Genomic DNA, 19,421 nt, shown 5'->3' on the forward strand with positions numbered 1-19,421 from the left:
CTTCCAAAGTGTAATTAAAAAAAATAAGTCAACCCGACTTGTTTTTTGTAGCAGAACCACAAGTTCTGCTACAAAAACAAGCAACGTGTTTTTTGTATAACTTAATCCCTGCAACTCTACACAATAAGAAAAAGGGGAACAATCAGTAAACAGAATATTATAAATACAGCTTTATATTTTTAAATATGTCTCCACATAATCAGTTTAATTATTGCAGTTGATTTGGACTTTTTCCCTTTAATGTAATAAAAGCTTCCACTATAAATTATGATCAATCATGTCCCTAAGGAGTCTTGTTCCAAAACTCATTCAAAATGAAATGAAAATGAAACTTCAAGGCATGATTAGCCCTGCAGGGACCGACTCTGGACATGCCTGCTGTAAGTGAAGAAAATATTTGGAAAAGTTTTTAAAATATTGAAATCAGTGGTCTTTTTGTACTGAGCTTTGAAAAAAAAAATAATTCACCAATCTTGAAAATAAACAAAAACCTGTTCCCCTTTTCTTTTTCAGGTGTTTTTAGCAGAAACATTAAAGGACACATTTCATTTAGAAGTAGCATACTGATGCTGAAGCTTTCTTTCTTCACTTTTGGAGTTGGTTAAATAAATGAAGCCACATTAATCTCAATCTGTTTAAAACGAAGTAATTTTTGAAAGTATTACTTTTTTAGTTTCCATTCTTAAAAGCAGATTTATTTCTGCATCAAGAAAATAAAAAAGACCAAGTCTGCGTATGAGCGAACTTTTAACCCAAAATTCTCAATTGCTACTTTAGCAATGATGGTAATACAGGTGTTAACTGGCTAATGATCACCAAGTCATATTATCTCCTTTTTGTTTTTCTGACCTTCTTTAAGTCTCCTCAGCCATTACCCCAAACAAGACATCAAAATGGTACTGAGTACATCTAGGGCACAAACCAAATTCTGATAAACTCCCTATAATCTCTGAAAGATCTTTATTTTTATACAAAAAAATTATGATCTCCCTGTGAAGGAACGGGAGAATGAACAAAATCTGTTGCATAAGGTAGACTGGAAGAAACACTTTGGTAAACACATTCATGGGCATGATGGGAAAAAGAAAGAGTTGATCGAAACACTGGAAAAGGACTCAAAAATAGGCACATTAGTTGTGTTTTCATCGTGAGTCAGGGGAACAAATATATCAAAATTAGGACCCTTCACCACAATACAAGATCAAAGTAAATTTAAGACAGTCAAATGCACAAAGCAAAAATGTAGTGAGTAGAGAATGTGTGGCTTTCAAAAAACCAAAGCTACATTTCTTTACTCAAACTTTGATTTTTTCTGTAACTTTCAGTTAGGTTTTTGTGATGGTCTCTCAGAATTTTATCTTTTTTTCCAGGGGTCAGAGCAAAGAAAAACACTAATTCAAACCTGCAGATCCTGAATGTTGCAAAGTTAGCCAAAAGAAAGTGAATTAACTGAGCCCAGGAGCAAATCAAGACATAAAACAGACGCTATATTTCAGCTTTCAGTTGAACCTGATCAACTGTTAGAACTACAAATCAAAAGTCATACTCATACAGTCGCATTGCAAGTCTAAACAAAGATAATGCAGTAGATCTGCAGTACAAATTTGCATCAAATGACCATTTCAAAGCCTTTTTTTAAGACAAAGAAGTAAAATTACACAAGTTAAAGGGCAAGTTTGGAAATACAAAATAAAAACGAGCAACTGGAGTCAGCTTTTTGAGTTTCTGTTAATCAGACCTGACTTTACAGGAGGGCACAGACAGATGGGTCAACAAAAAACCTTGATGCTTTGACCATAGATCTAAAAACCCCAGCAGTTTGCTACAACACATCAGCCCTTGAGAATCCAAAGCACTCATTAAGTGGAGGCAGGAACATTATACATAAAAGTAGTCTTTATTTTATCCCATTATCTTCAGACCAGTCCGTCTCAGCGAGTAATTCTCTGGCATGTGATGAGATATTCAGGAACAGCTTGTGTATCGTTGAAGATGACAAACATTGATGGTTTGGTGATGTCATCAGTCACACTGTCGTATCTGAGCGGGACATCTCCCGTCTCCTTGAGCGGGGCTGTTTTCATCGAGTGGCAGCCCTTAGTGTAGTCTCCAGTTAGAACCTTGGAGACAAAAACAAACTTGTGTCCGTCTGCATTCGGTGGCGAGTACTGATCCTGGACCGACAGCGCTGAGTTGACGGCAAAGTACACCCCCTGACCGTAGACCGTAGCTGCAGCAAAAAAAACACAATCAGTTAATACCCTGAAATGAGTCCGACAAAGAGTGATGGAGTCACAAACTCACCGTTCTTTCCACAGAAGCTTCTGTTGAATCCATGGACACAGATCTCTTTCACACTCGTTTCACTCGTGCCGTGGTACAGAGTGCGTTCAACCACAGGATAGGTGGCGCGCTGCAGTACGCTCGCCTTCTTCAGCTTGTACTGGTTGTGCAGGAGGCGGTTTGTGAGCTTCTCCACCTGGAGACAAACGTACCCGTCAATGAGATGCCCCAAGAAACTATAATATAACAATAAAACATTTTCTTTTTTACCTGTATGATCCGGATTTTGCTGTGATACTCCTGGATGGTCTCATAGAAACTCTTCACCACGTTCTGAAACTCATCAGACTCCTCGTCCACTTTGTTCACCTCCGGTAGGTTTGACAGCAGAGAGTATTCCTCTTCTGCAAAAACCAGATCAAGGTTTTTACCTAAAATTCAGTTCTTTGTGACTCAGGACAATGATCAGAAATATAATAAACTGTACACATCCATATCAGCAACAGTTGGGCAAACACATCATTACACTGACCGTCATTTGAGCTTACGGCCATGTTCATGTGTGATGTATGAAACGTGCGTACCAGGGCCAATCACAGCGTACACCTGATCAAGTGTTGATAAATGTGGCGGCTGAAAACAATCGACCCTAAATATTCAAGGTTCAGCTGGCCAGTCCCACGGAATTTGTGACATGGAGGGACACATTACGGGAAAAAGGGAATTTCTCCATGCTGGTAATCAACAACGCCATAGCAACAGAGGTAGAACACAGAGGAAATGACACCGTGTTGTTGGGCAGTTGGAAAAGTAGAGCGAATCAGAAAAAACTCGTCTGCAAGGAAATCACTGCAGTGATTCAGCAGCGTGGATGTGACATGAGTAAAATACAGCAGAGTTTTAAATATGTAATTTACACAATCTTCATTTATTCCTTGATAAATTAATCTGTGATATCTGACTATTAGAGGGTTCAGCATTAATAACTGTTTCCATCTAGGTCCATAAACGTGGAAAGTTGTCTTTTAAAAATGTGTTTGAGCTCTGAAAGAAACTGCAGAATCCAGCCTGAACCTGAACCTGTCACAGACTGAGGAGGGAGTGGAGCTCTCACCAGGTCTGCGTCAGTTTCAGGCAGAAGTGATGGAGGGACAGACCAACCTGCTCTATGTCAGATACAGATGACAAAACATTTTCAATACTGCAAACTGGTTCACCTATAAACTGATGTCATTAACTTCATTTGTGGTCATTTTGGTGCCTGGACAAGATGTGTACTGATTGTGCCCAATTATGCACAGATAGACCGGAGTTTTGTGATTATCTGTACCGGGAGATGAGCAGGTTGTTTGTGATCCCATATTAATGGACGTAATTTGTTATAGTCACTTTTTTACACACAGTTAGTGTTTATATGATAATATTGTGAGGAGTGAATAATCATCTTCACAGTAAATCCTGTAATCAATATGACTTAAAAAATCCAGGCTTAAAGTTTGATCCAGCATCGTTCTCTGCAGAGACTTTATCATGATCATGGCTGAGTATAAAAAGTGATACCAGCATGTTTATTATTTTTTGAGTTGACTGATAAAAGAAACAGCTCTTTCATAGTGATGTATTTTATGGATTGGCGGAAGAAGAGTGAATTGTTAGAAAGAAAATTGTGTCATATCCAATTTAGTGATCTTAATATTAATCTTAGAGCATCAGTTTTTAATTATGAAAATGTTTTGCACTTATATGATCTAATAATTCTCCTTCACAGACGCAACTGCAGGAAACTTCCGTGCACAAACTCAGAGCTGGTGTCGGATTAGAGCGTACCCAATGCCCATGTTCAGATTGATAAATGCAGATCTGTGCGTGGAAAGGAGCGTACACCTATTTTTCGGTCATACACAGGTTTGATAAATAAGGGCCATGTGTATGATCTATATTCCAACAAAACTAAATGTCTAAACGTAGTGTTAGAGCTAGCACTCAAAGGCTCAACTTGTTATCAGACCCTTAGACGCTTCATCTAAATTCAGCTTGAAGGGAAACAACCAATGTTAAAGAAAAAGGCATCAAGAACTCCCTTCAGATAACTCAACTACTGAGCATCTTTTACCTGGCACATCCTTCTCCAAGTCTTCTAGATCCATCATCTTCCTGGAAATCTTCACTGACTTCCCTGAAGCAATGTTGTACTCCTGCATCTTCTCAAAATTTAAAGTGTGTGGCTGGTTGTTGAGCAGGATGTCGACCTGTGTCAGCTTCCTCCTCCAGATGTGCTCAATGAACACATTAGCCTCTGGTGAGTATGGGACTGTGTTTGAAGTGGCCGGGTCGTGATGGACCCACTGAACGGATTTCAGGATTTCCCGGTCAGGCACATAGTTGGGGAGTTGTTCTAGCAGCAGCTTCACGTCCCAGATTCCTCCATGAACAAAGTCCTTGAAGCCGGAAACGGTGATGATGGTGCCCTGAACCTGAATATCCACTGCGTGCTTCCTCTTGATCAGCTCCAGACAGTTCTTGTGGTATTCAGACATGTTCTTCACAGCCCGGTGCTCCACTCTCTCCTCCACCTGTCTCTGGGAAACCTTCTTACCAAAGGCTATGTCCACCCGTATCAGGTCACAGTCATAACCAGCGAACACATCCAGCCGTACGCTGCTGGCTGCCTTGATGGCGTCTGTTATGCTGTCTATGCCTTTGTCTCGGCTCCTCTTGGCGCTGCTGGTGGACTCTTTATGATGGACCAACGTCTTGGACAACTCCAGGGCTCTTTTTAGCTGCTCCTCCTCATCCTCCATGGACCAGTTGTTGGACTCCATGGAATACTGGATGGCCAGAGAGAGCTGAGCCTCTTCTTCAAGCTCTCTGGAGTGGCCCGGGGTTAACCCCGCAGGAGTGTTTTCTTCAACAACTATCACAGCAGGGTCCTGGTCCACCAGGGGCATCTGTTCTTCTGCTGTGTACAGGTCCTCGTCCACATCGTCCACTCTGTCTGAGCTGGAGACCCCCTCTGCAAGTTTTCCATCAACAGCTGAGACGATTTTCTTTGCCTCCTCCAAAAGTCCTGCAGCATGAGAGCAGAATCTATGAGACTGTGTTTAAAAATATAGCAAACTGTTCAATGAATGGTTATTACCTTTGTCTGCATATCCATCCTGATCAGTTTGCATTGAGTCTGATTTGAACTCCTCTGAAGAATCATCCAGAGACACTCTATCAAAGTTCCTGTGGGACATCAGCGTCCATGCAGTTTGGAAGACGTCCTGAAAAAATGACACAGTGAAAGTGACTCTGCTTCGTCTGCACGCCCTCCTCCTGACATACATACATTTAACACCAAAATCAAATGTCAGATTATGTAACAGTTCATCAGGATTCCAGGTTCATTTCATAAAGGACTAGGTCACTAAACTCTGATATATGAAAGGATGAAGCAGGAAGGCCCTCCTCTTTTAGCCATGATTCACTTTTTAGGTGTTGCAGAAACAGAACAGGAAATAACCACAGTATTGCCCCTAAGTGAGTGTCTTTAAACCTCCAGCAGTTGTATGATCATTATTTGCTCTACTTTAGTAAAGCCTATACACTGCGTTCAAAATTTTTATGCAGACTGCATTTCAGTGTCATAAAGACTAAATATTTTTGATTTTCAAGCAAACTCATGAATGGTCTTTGTCTCAGGGCTCTTTGAATCACTGAAGTCAATCTCAAATACCTGTGATAATTAGTTTGCCAGGGACGCCCAGTTAAAGGAAAAACGACCACAGTGGGATGTTCACATTATTAAGCAGACGACTATTTCCAAGCAATATGGGAAAGAAAAATGATCTCTGCTGCTGAACAGTGTGAAATAGTTAAACGCCTTGGGCAAGGTATGATAACCTTAGATATTTCATGAAAACTTAAGCGTGACCATCGTACTGTGAAGAGATTTGTGGCTGATTCAGAGCACAAGCAAGTTCGTGCGGATAAAGGTAAAATAAGGAAGGTTTCTGCCAGACTAATGAATCAGATTAAGAGAGCAGCTGCTAAAATGCCGTCACAAAGCAGCAAACAGGTATTAGAAGCTGCTGGTGCCTCTGGGGTCCCGCCAACATCAAGGTGTAGGATCCTCCAAAGGCTTGCAGTTGTGCGTAAACCTTCTATTTGACCCCCCCTAACTAATGCACACAAGCAGAAACGGCTGCAGTGGGCCCAAAAATACATGAAGACACATTTTCAAAATGTTTTGTTTATGGATGACTGCCGTGCAGCCCTGGATGGTCCTGATGGATGGAGTAGTGGATGGTTGGTGAATGTCCCAACAAGGCTGCAGCGTCAGCAAGGAGGTGGTGGAGTCATGTTTTGGGCCGCAATCATAGGAATGGAGCTAGTTGGTCCCTTTATGGTCCCTGACCGTGTCAAAATGACTTCTGAAAAGTATGTGGACTTCCTGTCTGACCACTTCCTTCAATGGTACAAAAGGAAGAACCGTGCATTTCGAAAACAAAATCATCCTCGTGCATGATAATGCACCATCTCATGCTGCAAGGAACACATCTGCAGCATTGGCTGCCATGGGCATAAAAGGAGAGAAACTCATGGTGTGGCCCCCATCATCTCCTGACCTCAACCCTATCGAGAACCTTTGGAGCATCCTCAAACAAAAGATCTATGAGGGGGGAGACAGTTTACATCCAAACAGCAGCTCTGGGAGGCTATTCTGACAACCTGAAGAGAAATTCAAGCAGAAACTCTCCAAAAACTCACGTTCTATGATAAACTGCAACTTGACCTGTTTAAATATGTTTCTGATTGACGTAGCTTTTGATTTCCATAAATACGGCCCCTTAACTATAAAGTCAACAGATGACCATTTTGAGTTCTTTACAAAGCATAAAATGCATTAAAACTCTGTTGTGCTTAATAATTTGGAACAATGCATTCTATGTTTTTTTTAAATTTGTTTAATTCTGTTATCATTAGAAGTTTGTTTAACAACATCTGTATTAAACTCTAATGGCTAATGGCTTCAAAATTATACTGACTGTTAATTGAATTAACTATGTAGGAAAATTTGTGAAAAATACAATTAGCATAATAATTTGGAACACAGTGTAGCTGAAAGGTTTACGATAAGCAAAAACAACAACTGCAATCTGGACGTAAAATAAAATACTCAGACATTCAAGAAAGGCTAGTTGGAGTTAGAAAAAGAAGATTGACATGAAGCTTGCAGAAAGCCAATCAACATGGAGGAAACAGTTCAAAGTAAAGACAATCATCCTTAGTGCTCTTTGTAACACTTCATATCAGTTCAAATTGTAGTGACTCTCAGCAATATGGCAAATAATCCCATGAGACATGTCCAAGTATTCCTCTACAGAAATGCTGAAAATGTCACCGTTTTTATGCAACATTCACATCACTGGATTTAGCTGCAAGAAAAAAAAACAGTCTTTGGGAGTCTAAGAAGTAAGACCCAGAAAACTAAACATGCAGATTTTCAAACTTCTCCATTTTCATTTGTTGTAGAAATCCCTGAATCTGTCTGTGAACTGATAAAAACTGGTCTAAAGTGATCGAGAGCTTCAGGAGACTTGCTGAAATGATGAGGTCCTCTCCTCACTGGTTCATGACATGTTGGAGGGGCCGGCCTAAAAACAGCAAGATCTGCCCCTGACAGAGCACCAATCAGAGGGAAGGGGTTTATGTTCCACTTCAATGTGGGGAAAACTGTGTGTGTGGTTTTTTTTTTTAAAGCTTTAAATCATGTAAAGCTCTTAAAGAGACACCAGAGGGACTGAATAAAGCCTAAAAAAGCACAATACCCTCCCTTTTATTTGAAAAGTAGTAAAAGACTAATGTTTGAATGATTATAGACTAAAGCCCTGTTTCTACCAAGTGGTCCAGTATGGATCAGTACAGTTTAGTTCTGTTTGGATCAGTAAAGCCTGTTTGTGTTTCCACAGCCAATCATAGCAGGGCGACACAGAGTACCCCACTTATAAGTCTAACAAAGAAGAATAACATGACACAGTAAACAAAGAGCAACGATGAAGACATCCAGGAATTCATCTTCTTTGTGATTTTCATGTGTCTCTTTGTTACAAAGAACATCAAGATTTGTTTCAGAGAAGACTGTGTGCCACCAGGAGAAATACAGCAGCCACTGTCACACAGGAAGTGACCATTCTTTGCACCACTCAACACACTGCAGTGTTTCTAGCTCCACCTTCTGGGATTTGATTGGTATACCTGGCACTCCAACAGAAGGGTACCAAAAGTGGGACAGTGCGAATCAGTAATTTGGCAAACCTGTACTGGGATTAGTCAATGGAAACACCTCAAAATGTGTGACATCCCAAGACGAACATGCCTGAACCGCTTGGAGGAAACAGAGTATAACAGTTTGCCCAGAATCAGAATCAGAACATATATTTTTGGAGTCTGCGTGGAGAGGAGCAGGATGCAACCTTGGTGGAGTGCTGAGCAATTACAGGTTCACGTGACTTTAGGCACGGAGCGACGAAGGTGGACACCTGAGTGTCATGTGCAAAAGATGCAGCTTGAAGTGAACCACAAGAGCCAGCTCCAAACTTTTTTCTTTCGTTGCTCAGCTGTCGCTCAGCTCTGCTCAAAGCAGAATTCATTTTGTCTGACAGCTGATCACATGTGAGGATATAGGATCATTCCACTGTGATAGCATTGTTTGTTCATATCTGCCTATCCAATCTGTTATTCAGCCTGGGAACCTGAAGCTAGTTTCTGCATAGAGTGGGTGACGTTTAAAAACCCAAACACAGTTGTTCAGTGTGTGTCTGCTAACCTGGAGTTCATAACAAAGAAGCAGTAAGAAAGGAACACACAGTGATGCTAAACTATAGAGCTATTATTGTAGCAAAATTATTTGTGTGTGTGTAAGTGTACCCACAGATATGTGGACTGATCCACAAATGTGTAAAAAGATTTGCAAATGTGTTAAATATTTATGAATGTGTGTGCAAATCCACAAATATGTGCACATAACCACAAATGTGTAGACTGATTTGCAGATAAATATAATGTCTTAGATGGCCAAAGTGTCTACTACAATAGCTCCTTACTAAAGCGTCTCCTCAGTAAGACTTGTCCAGAAACACCATAAAGCTGAATATTATGCTTTCACTTTGAGTGAGCCTCGGGCTGTTACTGTACACAGCGCTGTAATGTGAATAACAGCTCGTAGGGCCAGCAAGGGAGGAAACCAGGCTGAATGGAGTTTTACGACAGGAGATAAGGAAGCGTGAGCTTTGTTCCATTATTTCATTACCTGGTGCGGCAAGGGTTCCCAGGGCACATACTGCGGGCTGATGAAGACCTGAAACTTGGTCTCCATCTCCTTCAGCAGGCTCTTGCACTCAGTGTCAGCTAAAAAGCGTGTTATTCCCGGCGCTTTTACAGTAATGGCTCTGGTGCACACGGAGGAAATGATGCTTTGTAACACCTCCTCAGCCATTTGACAGGCCACAGCAGGACCGTGGATCTGACAGAAACAGCAGAAGAAGAAATGATGAGGTGAGAGTTTGCCATCACAGAAACACAGACCTTACTCTGGTTTGGAAAGGAATGCAACACACACCTTTAAGCCACAAACATCCTCTGCTTCCAGTGGGAAGATGGATACCTGGTCCATGTCAGCCAGCAGCTGGTGACAGTGGTTCTGGATGTACTTCAGCATGCCCGGCTCCATGGGGATGACGGTCTCCCTATCAATGGGTGTAGAGAGAAACTCCACGATTGCAGTCTTCTTCTGGCTCTCCATTTCTTTCAGAGTAAACACATCGATACTCCTCTGCTCTGACACCTTCACAGAGGAGAAGCTCAGAGACTGGAGAAACTCCGTCCACTCTCTGCAGTACAGCATGCACTCGTACTCTGCAACAATCGGTATGCTGAAGTGACACAGCTGGGATTTCAGAAAGCTACAGGCCTGGTTGGCAGAGTTCTGGGTGAGGGAGGTGACCACAACGTTACAACCTGACACTGTGTACGTGGAGGATAAGCCACTTTGATTCATTTTGTGCATTAGATGCTTTTTAACATCTTCTCGAGACAGGAAGTTAGCATTCTCCTGCTCAAGGATCAAATGACTGTCTGCTATTTTGGCAAAATAGTCCAAGACTGATCTCCTTATCTGCTCCATCTTTTGTCTGTCAGTCCCTGTTACGTACACACCATCATCTTTGATTTCTACGGTGACGTTTGGACACGTCTTTTCAGTGTCTTGTTTAAAGGCACTGAGTCGAAACACAGCCAGTTTTAATGGATCAGCTACAGCCACGTGGATGGGTAGTGCTTCTTCTTCCTGCGTTTGCTCTTCCATCACCTCAATTACGTCTTCTTCTTCTTCCATGTGGTCAGTGAGGGGCTCTGGAGCAGACGAGGACTGGCTGTTTGTGCTAACAGCAGCAGGGGGACTGGTCTGCATGGGGACCTCTCTCAGATCCTCTCCGTTTCTCTGAGTAGTATCTCCAAATCCAGCTGCAGAGTCTTGTGATGTTACACTTTGTGCATCTTGAAGGAAATTAAAGTACGGCTTCACTACAAGATCAGCAGCGTCCAACTTGTGCGGCTGATCCAGGAGCAGGTCGACAGCTTCAAGAAAAATTCAAGAAAGTCAAGAAAACTCAAATATGACATGAGACAAGTTTCAACACTTTTGTCTTACAAAACTTACTTTGAAAACTGGTGAAGGAGACCTTGGCAGTGCTCTCGGACAGCTTTGTGATCGTCTTCAGCGTCTCACCGCCCTTGTTCTCAAAATACAAAGTCAGCATATCTGAAGTGGTGCCAGGACGCAGGTTTTCCACTAAGATGGAGTCTGTCTGTTCGACCTGTTCAAGCGTCAACGTGGCTCCATCAAGTTTCCTCTTGGAGACTTTAGCACTAATACTTTGGAAATCTGCAGACAAGCAATTCAGCAAGTTCAGGCAGGTAAAAAAGAGACAATAATGAATTCTTCTTCTCAGATATATTAGTGCACTCTTAGAAAAACATGTACTTTACCATTAGAGAAGGCTTGGCTGAGCTGGATCAGGATGAGATCTCTCCCTGGAGAAGGATGCAGACTATAGTCAGGTGGATTCAGCCCGATGATGTTCTCCACATACAGCTCTATCATCTCAACATTGGTGTTGGGGTTGACTCCACGCAGCAGGAGTCTACGTGGGTCCTTTGTGGCCGGCTTCCTCACGCTCAGCTCAGCGTTATGCAGAACATGGTGACCTTTAGCAAGCACTCTGGCTGCAACTGTCCAAATCCAAAGAGCAGAAACTACAGGTTAGAACCAGGAGGCACGCAGCAAATCAGATCATAGTTTACTGCAGTTTCTTTTTTATTTACAGAAAAAAAGTAATATCTGAAATCTTTCTCAAAGGCTAAGAAGTTACAGACATAAATGAACGCACTCCGTGTTATGACTTGCCTTCAGCCTCCTCAAACACCAGCACAGCTCGGTCGCTCCTCTTCTCCGCAGAGACAAGCGAACCTCCTCCAGAGCGACGTTTATTCTCGAAATACAGATAAAGCAGCTCCTCATCCACCTCTTCAGGCAGCCCCAGCACCTCCAGCGTCCTCTCCTCCTGGCTTTCAGCAGACATCCTTCAGAATAAAAGAACACAGCAGTTCCACCAAATCATCACATCGGGTTATCTGCTGACAGAAAACTGGCTTTCTTAGGAGTGAAGTGGTATCAGTCTGCTGAAAACCCTCAACACTCTGAATGGGTGAAACCAAAAACCTTTAAGACTGGACAATAGTTGATATCATAAAACTGAGTTTTTTTGAATTTCTTCTACCACTTCTGTCAGAGTAATACCAAAACTCTGTATAACGAATTGATGTAGTTTCTGTGACATCACCCATTTGTTTCTGATACAAAGTTTTGAAGCCTGTCGTCATCATATGTCATAGTTTCAGAGGCTGCTGCTTAGTTATACAACATTAAATGCATTTATAAATACATTTTTCTCTTTAAAATTTTAAAAAATAATAAGTATTTTTTTTTTATTTTGAATTATTTTGTTATTTCTGTATTTATCAAAACAATCTAAACTGTGGTTAAAGCGAATAGGGGGGCATTAAATAACTTCTTTCTTATTTTGGTCCAAGGGAGTAGCTTGTTTTTACATAGTTTTGAAATTTCTTAAATATATTTGCTCCACCATTTAATGCTAAGAGTATCTTTGGAATTTATGAAACCCATAACCCAAGTCAGGGAATACAACCCTGTGGTTCCTCAAAGAGGGGTAAGGACCTCCTGGGAGGGTCTCCTATTTTTGTTTATCTTTCAACAATAATTGATGAAAGATGCAGTTACCTGGGCGTGTTACAAAGAAGTGTACATGTAATATTTAAGATACTGATCATTTTGTACAAGTTTTTTAAACCAGAAAAACAAAACGTTTTGTAACTCCGCTTTTTAGTTTTGGCACTAATATTTAACACCAAACCAAACACACTTAACAGGATCACGTCTGCTCCGCTCAGCAGTCAGTCTTAAGATATCTAATCTCTAATAGGGAGTTCATGAGAACTTGGAAAGACTTGGGCCCGTGACGTTTTCACGGTAATTATGGCCGACACACACCGAGGAGCTGCCGACATAAAGACTGACAGGAAAGACGTGTAGTCATGAAGTATTTTCGAGGAGCTAACTTGACCTGTACATGTGCAGAAACAGAGTCGCCGTGGTTCAGTTTGTTGTGTTTTTGCTGCGTAGTTTGTCTTCTCTTCTCGAGCTCTGCTGCTGTCATGTCCTCGAGCTGAAAGTGAAACCACTGGCTCTACTTCTCACGTTGTGACAAAAGACGAAGAGACAACGCTTTTTGTTCAGCGCTAGAATAAGAACACACAGCTCAGCAACAGACGGTCACTATGGGTTTCAGCAGCTTTCATACCTTACAGAGGTAGCATTTGTCCATACGCTGGATCTGTACAGACGAGTTGAACTGGTGACGGAGCACTTCCTAGTTTTGCTGCTTGTTGAACAGAGGGAGGCGTCATAGGCTGCGCGCGTTAAAGGGCAACAGACGAAGAACAGAAACTCTGGGACTGCGTGCGAAACTTATACTCATACTAGATATCATACTTGCAACAACAACAACAACAACAAGTACAACAACAACAACAACAACATCAATAATAATAATAATAATAATAATAATAATAATAACAATAATAATAATAATAATAATAATAAGAGAAATAACGACATAATCCTTAAATGAAATAATTGTATTAAAAAAAATAATAATAATAAAAATAAAAAAAGATATAATAAATATGTACACACTCTATATACAGTCTATGACCGTGTATAACCCCATGGGTATGGGTATGACACAGAAATGACATGGTTTATAACTAACATTTCCCAATACAGTTCAGCAACTTGAGTAAAATACCTGAAGTTTTGTGCTGTATTGCTGAAGGTTGAACAATAGTGCTGACGTTGACTTTCAGTTGTAGTCAGCTGTGGCTTTACAGTATTTTAGATTTGATTAATAAATATATAAATAAATAAATAAATAAATTAAGATTTCACCTTAGGTTTTTCACTCTAATCTAAAATCATGTTTGTGTTGTACGTCACTTTGGACAGGGGTGTCTGCTAAATGAAATTGTGGAATTTTATATCAACAAAAGTTTTTAACAGGTACAGATACGACAGATATTGTAGTTTACGTGATGATCATTCTGAAACTGCTGCGCTTTTAATATGTGTTGGTGTTTCATGATATAACAGATGAACAGTTTGTTTTATTCTGGATTTTGTAGTCTCTTGGAGGATTCACTCATGTGAATAAGATAATTTCTTCACTAAAATTGCTAAATTCCTTGTTCATGATTGTAAAATTACAGGTTAAAAACATGGTTGATTACATACAGGTATTTGTCCAAGAAAGAAAAAAAGGAAAAAAAAAAAAAAAAACTTTCATACAATGTTCAGAAAAACAGATGGCTTTAAAAATTGTTGCCGCCTGTCTGCAGATTTCCATATATATATATATATATATATATATATATATATATATATATATATATATATATATATATATATATATATATATATATATATATATATATATATCATGCCACCCAAGGCCACCTTACAACAAAAGATAATGCCTCCAATATATATATATATATATATATATATATATATATATATATATATATATATATATATATATATATATATATATATATATATATATATATATATATATAAGATAATTAAAGGTAATGCCTCCAATCAAATATATATATATTTATATATATATATATATATATATATATATATATATATATATATATATATATATATATATATATATATATATATATATCATGTTAAAAAATGCCCTACTTATTTTCATTTTAATCTTTCTTTGCTTTGAAATTCTGGGATGTTATGCAAACATTTTTACATTCAAATTGTTCTAATATAAGACATTTTGAGGTTTCAACCACAACCACACCCACATAATTTTAAATGGATATCATTTTCTTCAAAGTTATATGTCTTTTATGTTTTTTGAGGGTGTAAGTAAATAAATATTTTTGTCTGTCACATTATTTGTTCAATGTGGTTTTCGTCCTGGCCGTGGAACACTGGACCAGCTCTATACCCTTGCAAGGGTACTAGAGGGGGCATGGGAGTTCGCCCAACCAGTCCACATGTACTTTGTGGACTTGGGAAAGGCTTTTGACTGTGGCCCTTGGGGTATCTTGTGGAGGATGCTCTGGGAACATGAAGTCAATGGCCCATTTTTTAGTCTGAATTTACGGAGTGAGAGCTTGGTTTGTATTGCCGACAGTAAGTCAAACCCCAGTCAGGGTTGGACTCCGCCAGGGCTGCACTTTATCACCGATTCTGTTCATAACTTTATGGACAGGATTTCTAGTTGCAGTCAAGTGTCAGGGAGTCAGGTTCGGGGGTCTCAGGATCCCATCTCTGCTTTTTGTGGATGATGTGGTCCTGTTGGCTTCATCAGACTGACCTTCAGCTCGCACTGGAACTGTTTGCAGCAGAGTGTGAAGCAGCCGGGATGGAGATCAGCTCCTTTAAGTCTGAAGCCATGGTTCTTGGTCTGAAAAGGCTGGACTGTCCTATTCAGGTTGGGAGAGAGTCTTTGCCCAAAGCGGAGGAGTTCAAGTATCTCAGGGTATTGTTTATGAGTGATGCAAAATGGAGCAAGAGACTGACAACGGATCGGGGCAGCGTCAGCAATGAAGCCGGCACTATACCAGCTCGCTGTGGTGAAGAGAGAGTTGAGAAGGCAAGGCCCTCAATTTACTGGTCAATCTATGTTTCAACCCTCACCTATGGCCATGAGCTGTGGGTAGTGACCGAAAGAACAAGATCAAAGATACAAGCGGCTGAAATGAGTTTTCTCCACAGGGTGTCTGGGCTCAGACATCAGCCTAAGGTTCAGAGCTCAGACATCAGGAGAGGCTCAGAGTAGAGCCCTCCACATCGAGAGGAGCCAGATGAGCTGGTTCAGGCAACTGGTGAGGAGGCCTCCTGGACGCCTCCCTGGGGAGGTGTCTGAGACATGTTTGACTGGGAGGAGCCCCTGAGGCAGACCTAGAACACAGTGGAGAGATAACATTTCTCGACTGGCCTGAAAAAGCTTTGGTTTCCCCCTAGAGGAGCTGGTGGAAGTGGCCGGGGACAGGAGCCACTGGTCTGCGCTGATGGCACTGTGGCCCCCTGAGCTGGACCCGGATAAGTGGTTGAAAATAAACTAAAATAAAGATTATAAGTCAAATGAAAGAAGGATTATACCACACTATCACTCTTAACAAATATTCAGGGTAATTAATGCATGTATTAATTACCATAGCAACATACTCACAGTGTGTAAAGGGCACAGCACATTTACAGAAGTGCGGCAACTGTACCAAGTACTCATTATTTGGACACCATTCTCCTTAAGCTGTTTATAGCAAAACAAATTACGATTATATAACAAACCAATTTAGATCATTTATGAGCGCTGAAAAAGAACTACCTACACAACCTTTTGGTTTGTAACTCAGCTACAACCACTACAACAAAAACATACTTTCTGCAGTGTCCAAACTTCAGTGATGATTTTTTTTTAATATCATTTATTATTATGTACCAAATTTCCCTGCTGAGAAATAATGAGGTATTTCTGATTCTGATTCTGACAATTTTGTATGAAACAAGTGGAGAAAAAGGGGATCATAGCTATGCATCAGAGTTTGTCAGTGCACAAAATCTGTAAATACAATATTTTTAAATACACATCAAGCTGTATGTTGAAAATTCAAAAGAAATTACTTCAGAGATCTTTGACTGGTAGAGTTGTAGTGTAGTGAATTATTGTTTTAATATTGTGTTGTGGAAACCTATAAACTGAACACTCGTTTAAATAATCTGTCAAAATAAATTATTTTCCTTCTGCCTTTTAATTCGTCTTATTTAGATTAGGATTTGATAACAATCATTAAACAATAATATTTCCACTGTGAATACAGAAATGATTGGTTCTAGCTCAGTAAATAAACTTACAGCAGATGTTTGATCAGTATGCATTAAATCACATCCAGTTCTAATTTTAGGTAAAAAAAAAAAAGAAAAAAAAGAAATGTTTCGAGTTCATTAAAAGCAGCATTTATATTATTTATAAAACTTAGGCCTGAGGCTGTGTCATACTGATCTTAACTAGGATTAAACTGACTGAAAAAATCGTGAAACCTTACCAGTGAGTGCACACTACATGTTATATTGTATTATAGTTTAACAAAAACTGCAGGTGCACTGTAAACCCGGATAAGAGTCTAGAAAAAAGCTTGTGAACTGGTTACCTAAAAAACTAAGTAATGAAATCTGAAACTTATGTTATTTTAACTCAACATCTTCATTAGTTATGATTATAATGAAAAATTATTCTACTGAATGTCTTTAATCAAATAAACCTGATGCCTATTAGTTACAAATACAGATATTAAGTAATGTTAAAAAATGTTGCATATCAATGTAAAACATAATAAGTTGACCTTACTCAAACTGAAAGATGTGATATCAATAGATTTGTCTTATGAGTTAAGTAAATGTAATAATAATAAACTGAAGCAGATCTGAACTAAATTGAATAACAATTTCAAGTTCAGCTGGGTCTCATATCCACAGCGTTCCCTCCTCACTCATGGTTACAAACACCGTCACAACAAAAATCAGCTCTAATTTCATCACTTTTGTAACCGTGAGTGAGGAGGGAAGGCAGTAGATGTGTAGATGTGAGACCCTGCTATACATTGAAATACTGTTCTTCAGGGAGCACAGGTTGTCTGAGTCCCACGGCACTGACTGGTGATCTGTGCTCCATGGCACAGGGTCTGGTACCTATTGTCTTTTGCAGTGTGACTAACGGTTAATACATTAATAAATGAAATTTTTGACTGGACTATCATGCTATTTAAGCCAATTTTGAAAATGTAAAAAGATATATTTATCTATTGATGCAGACAGCCAGCCCACACCACGCAGAGCATAGACAGCTGATCGATGCCACAAGGAGCACAGACAGCTGCAGCATGACGTACACAAACAGTCCATGTCATGTGGAGCACAGAGAACCTGTGCCACTGTAGCAGGTCTAGAAGCACAGCAGGGTTGCACTCATGGTTACAAATGCAGTCACAGAAAATAATGATTTCTTGTTACTTACACACTAACAAAAGTTAAATCTACTCAGAAATCATCAGTTTTAACACTGAAAACTCAGACATTTGAGTAAATTGAACTTACTTACAAACTTTAGGTTTTCATAGCTTAATCCAATTGAGTAATTTGACCTTTGGGGTTTACAGTGTCGGTGCCAGGCAGTCAACATATTGAACTTTGAATGTTCTTGATGAATGGCTTGTTAATGGATTAACAGAGAAGATAAGTAGAGCATACTCCACTGCATTACTTACTACACTAACCTTCTATATCCTTACTGTAAATTTACACATCAGGTCTGATCATCAGCAGGACAAAGAGAGCTTCTTGAATTTATCCATAATTGTAAATAATGTCAACTGCATATAAAACCAGGATTCATTCAACTTGTTTTCATAGTTTACAGCTAAATAAGCTCGTTTTGTTTTGAAAAAACTGGCAAAGTCAAAGTCGATGTCTTCCACAATAAGTTGGATAACAAGTCATTTTAAGATGAATCATGAGCATGATTGGCAATATTAATTCAATGCATATTTCTGTCCACTAGGTGGCAGTGTCTCATTTAAAAGTGCTGCACCCTACTGTCAGTTAAAATGGCTTACCAATTACATTGCACAGATAAGGTTTCTTCTGAAGTCAGCCGATAGAAAAACACACCGACTGTTTTTACTGTATGTGTGAGCTCAGATTAAGATTAGGACTGGCAGAGACACTTTGGCCTGTGCAGCTCACAGACAAAAGTTTGTCAAGGTAACAAAAGCTCTATAAAACCTGAGTTCAAGAGTTCACGTGAGTTTGTCTCCAGGATTAATGAACAACCTGGGGAACACTCCTCTAGCATGATACGCAGGAAGACAAACTTTGATGGGCGCTGAGGTTCATTTGGTGCTAAACCTAGTGCACATATGGGCTGAGCATCATCTGCTCATAAACATTCAGGTTTTGTTTGTTTGGTGGCAGCAACAAAATGACTTTATATCCATAACGTCTCCCCAGTAGAAGAGCCAGTTTCCATACTGGTTGGAGCAGTGACTGAACATCATCATTGTGTCAAAAGTAAAGCACAGCATGCCCACACCTTAATGAAAGCTGTCCTTGGTAAGTTATTCCACTTCAGAATTTCATTAAAACTAACGACTGAGGCATGAAGTTTATATCTTTTAATTTTAAACTCACCTTATGAAGATAGCAGGCTGCTGCTATGATGGAGAGCCTCCAGAAACTGACAGAATCAGGTAAAATGTGGGACTTTGAATCATGAAGTGTGTGACTTATGGAGTGAAAAGTAAATGGCACTTAGGAGAGCTGAGAGTTTTGGCTGAGCTCATTGGTTTAGATAAAGAGAAATCTAATACAACAGCAGGGCCATTAAAAGCCCCTCTCCTCTACCACAAGTCCTGTTCTGTTGGCAGAT

General features: G+C 39.9%; 1 protein-coding gene across 2 annotated transcripts; it reads right to left on the reverse strand.

Annotated features, from left to right (window-relative positions):
- Window positions 1-943: 943 nt before the first annotated feature.
- parp10 (poly(ADP-ribose) polymerase family member 10) lies at window positions 944-13,326 on the reverse strand. Of its 2 annotated transcripts, none has more exons than XM_074687132.1 (11): window positions 13,206-13,326; window positions 11,732-11,907; window positions 11,314-11,556; window positions 10,985-11,209; window positions 9,887-10,902; window positions 9,578-9,790; window positions 5,423-5,549; window positions 4,397-5,350; window positions 2,554-2,687; window positions 2,305-2,479; window positions 944-2,230 (listed from the first exon to the last, which is right to left on the reverse strand). In XM_074687132.1, the coding sequence occupies exons 2-11, from the start codon at window positions 11,904-11,906 to the stop codon at window positions 1,932-1,934; spliced, it is 3,561 nt and encodes a 1,186-aa protein (XP_074543233.1). In that variant the 5' UTR covers window position 11,907; window positions 13,206-13,326; the 3' UTR covers window positions 944-1,931. The 2 variants fall into 2 exon arrangements, with proteins under 2 accessions (XP_074543233.1, XP_074543231.1); XM_074687130.1 differs by lacking the exon at window positions 13,206-13,326 and adding an exon at window positions 12,969-13,186.
- Between the last annotated feature and the right edge of the window lie 6,095 nt (window positions 13,327-19,421).

Source organism: Halichoeres trimaculatus, unplaced genomic scaffold (genome assembly GCF_033239565.1).
Source record: "Halichoeres trimaculatus isolate MK-OKI-2021-1 unplaced genomic scaffold, fHalTri1.1 fHalTri1_scaffold_14, whole genome shotgun sequence".
NCBI lineage: Eukaryota > Metazoa > Chordata > Actinopteri > Labriformes > Labridae > Halichoeres > Halichoeres trimaculatus.

Bases quoted from the DNA above. Each gene is read 5' to 3' on its own strand.
- parp10 (XM_074687130.1), bottom strand. The intron at 5,351-5,422 runs GTAATAACCATT...CTCATGCTGCAG, and splicing joins GGATGGATATGCAGACAAAG to GACTTTTGGAGGAGGCAAAG. The intron at 2,231-2,304 runs GTGAGTTTGTGA...TTTTTGCTGCAG, and splicing joins AAGCTTCTGTGGAAAGAACG to CTACGGTCTACGGTCAGGGG.